Source organism: Mus caroli, chromosome 4 (genome assembly GCF_900094665.2).
Source record: "Mus caroli chromosome 4, CAROLI_EIJ_v1.1, whole genome shotgun sequence".
Lineage (NCBI taxonomy): Eukaryota > Metazoa > Chordata > Mammalia > Rodentia > Muridae > Mus > Mus caroli.
In genome coordinates, this window is record NC_034573.1 from 116,898,017 (window position 1) to 116,903,016 (window position 5,000).

The 5,000-nt window shown below is 44.7% G+C and overlaps 2 protein-coding genes across 6 annotated transcripts in view; both read left to right on the plus strand.

Annotated features, from left to right (window-relative positions):
• Nucleotides 1-2,203, plus strand: part of Zmym6 (zinc finger MYM-type containing 6) — a 45,967-nt gene extending 43,764 nt beyond the window's left edge. For 2 of the 4 annotated variants that reach the window (XM_029476489.1, XM_029476487.1), the window contains one exon: nt 178-2,199. In XM_029476489.1, the coding sequence (XP_029332349.1) occupies nt 178-2,006 (1,829 nt within the window). In that variant the 3' untranslated portion in view covers nt 2,007-2,199. Of the gene's footprint in view, nt 1-177 lie in introns of all 4 variants that reach the window. The other 2 variants (XM_021161345.2, XM_029476488.1) reach the window with 2 other exon arrangements.
• A 1,734-nt stretch (nt 2,204-3,937) lies between these two features.
• The window catches only part of Tmem35b (transmembrane protein 35B), a 3,562-nt gene continuing 2,499 nt past the window's right edge, over nt 3,938-5,000 (plus strand). Inside the window, exons 1-2 of one of the 2 annotated variants that reach the window (XM_029475868.1) lie at nt 3,938-4,068; nt 4,677-4,754. In XM_029475868.1, the coding sequence (XP_029331728.1) occupies nt 3,964-4,068; nt 4,677-4,754 (183 nt within the window). In that variant the 5' untranslated portion in view covers nt 3,938-3,963. The remainder of the gene's footprint in view (nt 4,069-4,676; nt 4,755-5,000) is intronic. The other variant, XM_021161145.2, reaches the window with a different exon arrangement.

A 5,000-nucleotide genomic window follows, 5' to 3' on the forward strand; every position in this document is an offset into this window, starting at 1 on the left:
CCTGCCTCTGCCTCCCGAGTGCTGGGATTAAAGGTGTGCCCACCTAGATTTTAAATTTTTTAGGCAGCTTTGGGTCAAGCTGTGTTAATAGATCTTTATCCAGTTTTTCATAACACATTTGTTCATATCATATTTTACATGTTCATATCGTAACAGTGATTCACATATTTCCTTTAGATTTACCTCTGCCAGAATGGAAGAGTGAAGAACCTGAGTCTCCACCTGCAAAAAGAAGAAGACTAGACGTCTCCCAGACTTACAATGCAGAGTATATCAGATTTGGTTTCATTCTCTGTTCTGGATCACAGGAAAGTTCACTAAGCCCACAGTGTGTCATTTGTGGAGAGGTCTTATCTAGTGAAAGTGTGATGCCAGTAAGTCTTTCTAACCATTTGAAGGCAAAACATTCAGACTTAGAGAACAAGCCAGTAGACTTTTTTGAGGAAAAATCACTTGAAATGGAATGTCAAAATAGTTCTTTAAAAAAGTGTTTACTAGTTGAAGAGTCACTTGTGAAAGCTTCTTATTTAATCGCTTTCCAAATTGCTGCCAGGAATAAGCCATTCTCGATTGCTGAAGAATTAATTAAACCATATTTAGTAGAAATGTGTTCAGAAGTTTTGGGTTCAAGTGCTGGAGACAAAATGAAAACCATCCCTCTTTCTAATAGCACAATTGGGTGCAGGATCAAGAAACTGTCTGATGACATCGAAGATCAGCTGCTGCAGAAGGTCAGGGAGTCCAGGTGGTTTGCCCTTCAGGTGGACGAGTCGTCCGAGGCCACAGAGGCGCCGCTTCTCCTCTGCTATGTCCGCTTCATTGACTATGACCGTGGAGATGTGAAAGAAGAATTATTATTTTGCACTGAAATGCCTTCTCCGAGCACAGATCTTGAAGTGTTTGAATTAATAAATAAATATATTGATAGCAGATCTCTGAATTGGAACCATTGTGTTGGTTTCTGTACTGATGGGGCCGCAAGCATGACTGACAGGTATTTTCGTTTAAGGTCAAAAATTCAAGAAATTGCCAAGAATACAGTGACATTTACACATTGTTTCATTCACCGTGAACACTTAGCAGCTGAAAAGCTATCTCCATGCTTACATGAAATTCTTTTGCAGTCATCACAAATTTTAAGCTTTGTAAAGAACAGTGCCTCAGATTCACAAATGTTGACAATTTTGTGTGAAGAGATGGGATCTGAGCATGTGAATTTACCACTTAATGCTGAAGTACGCTGGCTGTCGAGAGGGAGAATTTTAACAAGATTATTTGAACTGAGACATGAAATTGAAATATTTTTAAATCAAAAGCATTCAGATTTGGCCAGGTATTTCCATGATGAGGAATGGATTGCAAAGCTAGCCTATTTAGCAGATATATTTTCACTTATAAATAAATTAAATTCAAGTCTCCAAGGAACCATGACTACTTTTTTCAATTTGTATAATAAAGTTGACGTGTTTAAGAAAAGGCTAAGAACGTGGCTGAAGCGTGCACAGGAGAGTGATTATGGTATGTTCCCTCTGTTTTCTGAGTTCTTAGACTCATCAGATGTAAGTGTGAAAAACATTGCTAGCATCATTTTTGAGCACCTGGAAGGACTTTCTCAGATATTCCGTGACTGTTACCCACCAGAAGAGGACTTGCGTTCCGGAAATCTGTGGCTCGCAGATCCTTTTGCCACTTACCACAATAACAATCTCACTGACTCCGAGGAAGAAAAACTCGCCGTGTTATCTTCCGATACGGGATTTCAGTCAGTTCATAAATCAATGTCTGTCACGCAGTTTTGGGTCAATGCAAAGACAAGTTATCCCAAGCTCCATGAAAAGGCAATGAAGCTGCTGCTGCCCTTCTCAAGCACCTGTCTGTGCGATGCCACCTTTTCGGCCTTGACTGCATCCAAACCGAGAGACCTTCGGACTTGTGGTCCCACCCTAAGACTGGCAGTCACGTCATTAGTTCCAAGGATAGAAAAGTTAGCAAAGGAGAAAGAGTAGCATCCGTATTGCTTCTCATCAGAGTGTATAATTTTGTGTTAAATTTTGTATAAGTATCCTAAAATACAGTTTGCTGATGTATCTGTATTTTCAGTGATTAAATGTTTTAATATTTTTCCTTTGTTGTACAGGGATTTAAGAATTGTGGAACTGAGTATAATTATATATAATTTTAATAACACAAGGGAGAAAATGTAGCCTTTATGTTGGTGATTGTTCTTGAAGTTTCAAGAGGAAATGTCTTGTTTACGGAGTTCCCCAAGAGACCAGGCCAACCCACTTGTCCCAGTACACCAGTTAGAGGTGAGCAGTGAAGGGCAGAGCAAGGCTGGGCTGGGAAGAACAAACTGTGACTCACTGACCCCACCTCAGCAGTTTTTGTTTTGTTTTGTTTAAGACAGGGCCTCTCTGTATAGCCCTAGCTATCCTGGAACTCATGTCAACCAGGCTAGTTTAGAACTCAGAGATCTGACTGCCTCTGCTTCCTGACTGCTGGGATTAAAGGTGTCCGACACAATGCCACCGTAGTTTGAAGGACTAACTAGGACTCTGAACTATCACAGAAAAAGGGAACAGTGGAGGGTTAGGCGCCTGACATCGGGTCTTCTTGGTAAGGACAGTCGTCTGATTGATCATTCTTTCAGTTCTAGTTTTGCAAATGGTTTTGGAGAAGTTCCCACTTTAGGGGAGCAGTTTGGTTTTGGCCTCATCACTGTGGCATTCGCTCCCTTTAAGGAGTGATCTGCTCTGCCAGACTCGCTGTTGCTTGGAGCTGGCTTTGCTTCCTCACTGCCATTATGTTTATGGGTGAGTTTTGTCTTTCCACGGTTATCTATCACAGGAGAAAGTGACTCAGGGAAAAAAAACGTGACAAAATAGAGTTAAGTCAGGCCAGCAACCAGTACCTTCCTGCATGACCAAGTAGGCATGTGCACTTTAAAAACATGAGCAGTTTTAGTCACCAGACATATCGCCAGCCCTCAGAGAGTTATGTAGATGGAAAGCAGATCCAAGTACGTGGCCAGTAAGCATGAACAGTGGGAGGGTTTGAGACCATAGCATAGGGTTTGAGACCATAGCATAGGGCTTCTTTTGGACCCATAAACCAGGGCTTGGGAATTATTTTATTTTATTTTGAGACTGGCCTTTGCGATATAGTCCTCACTAGCCTAGTTCTTGCTGTGAAGTCCATTCAACTCTGGGCAGTCCTCAGGCCTTATCCTCGCTAGTTGGGGAATTACAGGCACATCATGCGTGGCGGTAGCCGGCTTTCATGAAAGGTCAGATAGTATTCAGTGGCTCAGCCATAGATGGTATACAAACAGATGCAGGTCAACACTTCCACTCTTGTACCCCGAGGTGTTAGTTTTATATAATTTTCAATTGTTGTGAAAATTCCTTGAACATTGTTTAATCATTTCTAGAATGTTATTATTTTCCTTATGGGTGTGTGTTAAAAAACTCGACAACCGGAAAAAATTGGTCCTCTGTTTGCCAGTGCAACCAAGTAAGGGATTCTTTAAATATCTTTCTCATTTTTCTTTTGGTTGAGCTATGGGAGGGGCAGGTATCTTAGGCATAGGTGGACCAGAAAAAATTACAGTTACTGCTTTATTGCTCATTAATTGTAGGGTTCACTGATTTTCCAGTAACTTTCTGAAGGCCATTGTGCAACTTCCATACAGCTGCAGACCCAGAGACACCCAGGGAGTTGGGTGGTGTCAGATTCCTCTAGCACGGGTGGGCTTGAAGGCCGGATCGCGTGGACACACACCTGATACTCTGCACCCTCCACAAAAAGAGTACAGCCTGTGAGGAGAGGCCTCAGTGGGCGGGTCTTAGCGGAGGTGGCCATCAGTGGGCGGGGCTGGAAGTTGGGCGTAACCGGGTGGGCGGGCCGGACCGACTGTGGTCTTCCGGTAGAGAGGAAGAGTCGTCCGGGAAGGCGGGAGCTGCTATGTCGTTCAGGCTAGGCGTGTTGCGGGTTCTGCTTGGCGTCTTCTTCGCGCTCACCGGGGCTGCCAAGCTCTTTCAGGTTTCGGCCCCCGTGTCACAACAGATGGTGAGCGGCACCCGGGGAAGGACAGTGTGTGCTCGGTTCCCGGGGGCTTCATGCCTTCGGGCTCGAGGCCGCCTGGGCCTTCCCTCCAGTTTTCTACACCTTCTCCAGGTGGGAGGGCACGGGACTTCACTGCTGGCGGAGCATGTTGTCCCCAGGCCGATTTAGAGTTGGAGAAGTGATGGGACTCAGGAGGTCCAGGAACACAAAGTGAAAAAGTGACCTAGCACCCCTCTCCACCCACCAACCCATAGTTCCAGGTTGGGGAGGCAGAATTTTACTTTATTTGGTGTTTGTTTGTTTGTTTGTTTGTTTGAGCTGGTCTTCTGAATGTGTCGCTCTGGCTGGCTGGCCCGGAGCTCACTCAATGTAGTGGCTGGCCTCGAACTTGCAGAGATCCACCTACCCCTACCTCCAGACTACTGGGATTAACGGCTTACCCACCTTAGAAATCTTTTTTAAGCTTGAAACTAGCCATGATGGTAAAATGTAATTTGCCAAAACATAACACAGCAAGTCAAGCAAGGCTCAAAGTAGACCAATCCAACTAGACTCTCACGCAGCCTGGGACAGAAGCATAGAAGTCACTGACTGTAATTCTTTCTCCCGAGAGGGTCCACCAGCAGTTTCCAGACTCTCAGAGAAGCCAGGCTCTGTGGAAGACCCCTGTTGCCTCCTCCCAAGCCTGGGTACTACTACGATTTTCTTCTTTTCCTCCTCCTCTCATCCCTTCCTCCTCTTCTTCCTTTCCTCTTTTTTCTTCTCCTCCCTCTCCTCCCCTCCTCCTCCTCCTCTTTTCTTCTTCTTTCTTCTTTTTCTTCTTCCCTAAGATGGTGGGTTCTTTAGGACAGATATGGTAAAAGCCAGACAGCTTAAACTCTCTGCAGGTGTGTCTCATGTGCGGCCCTTGGACCACATACACTCCAGGATAGCTG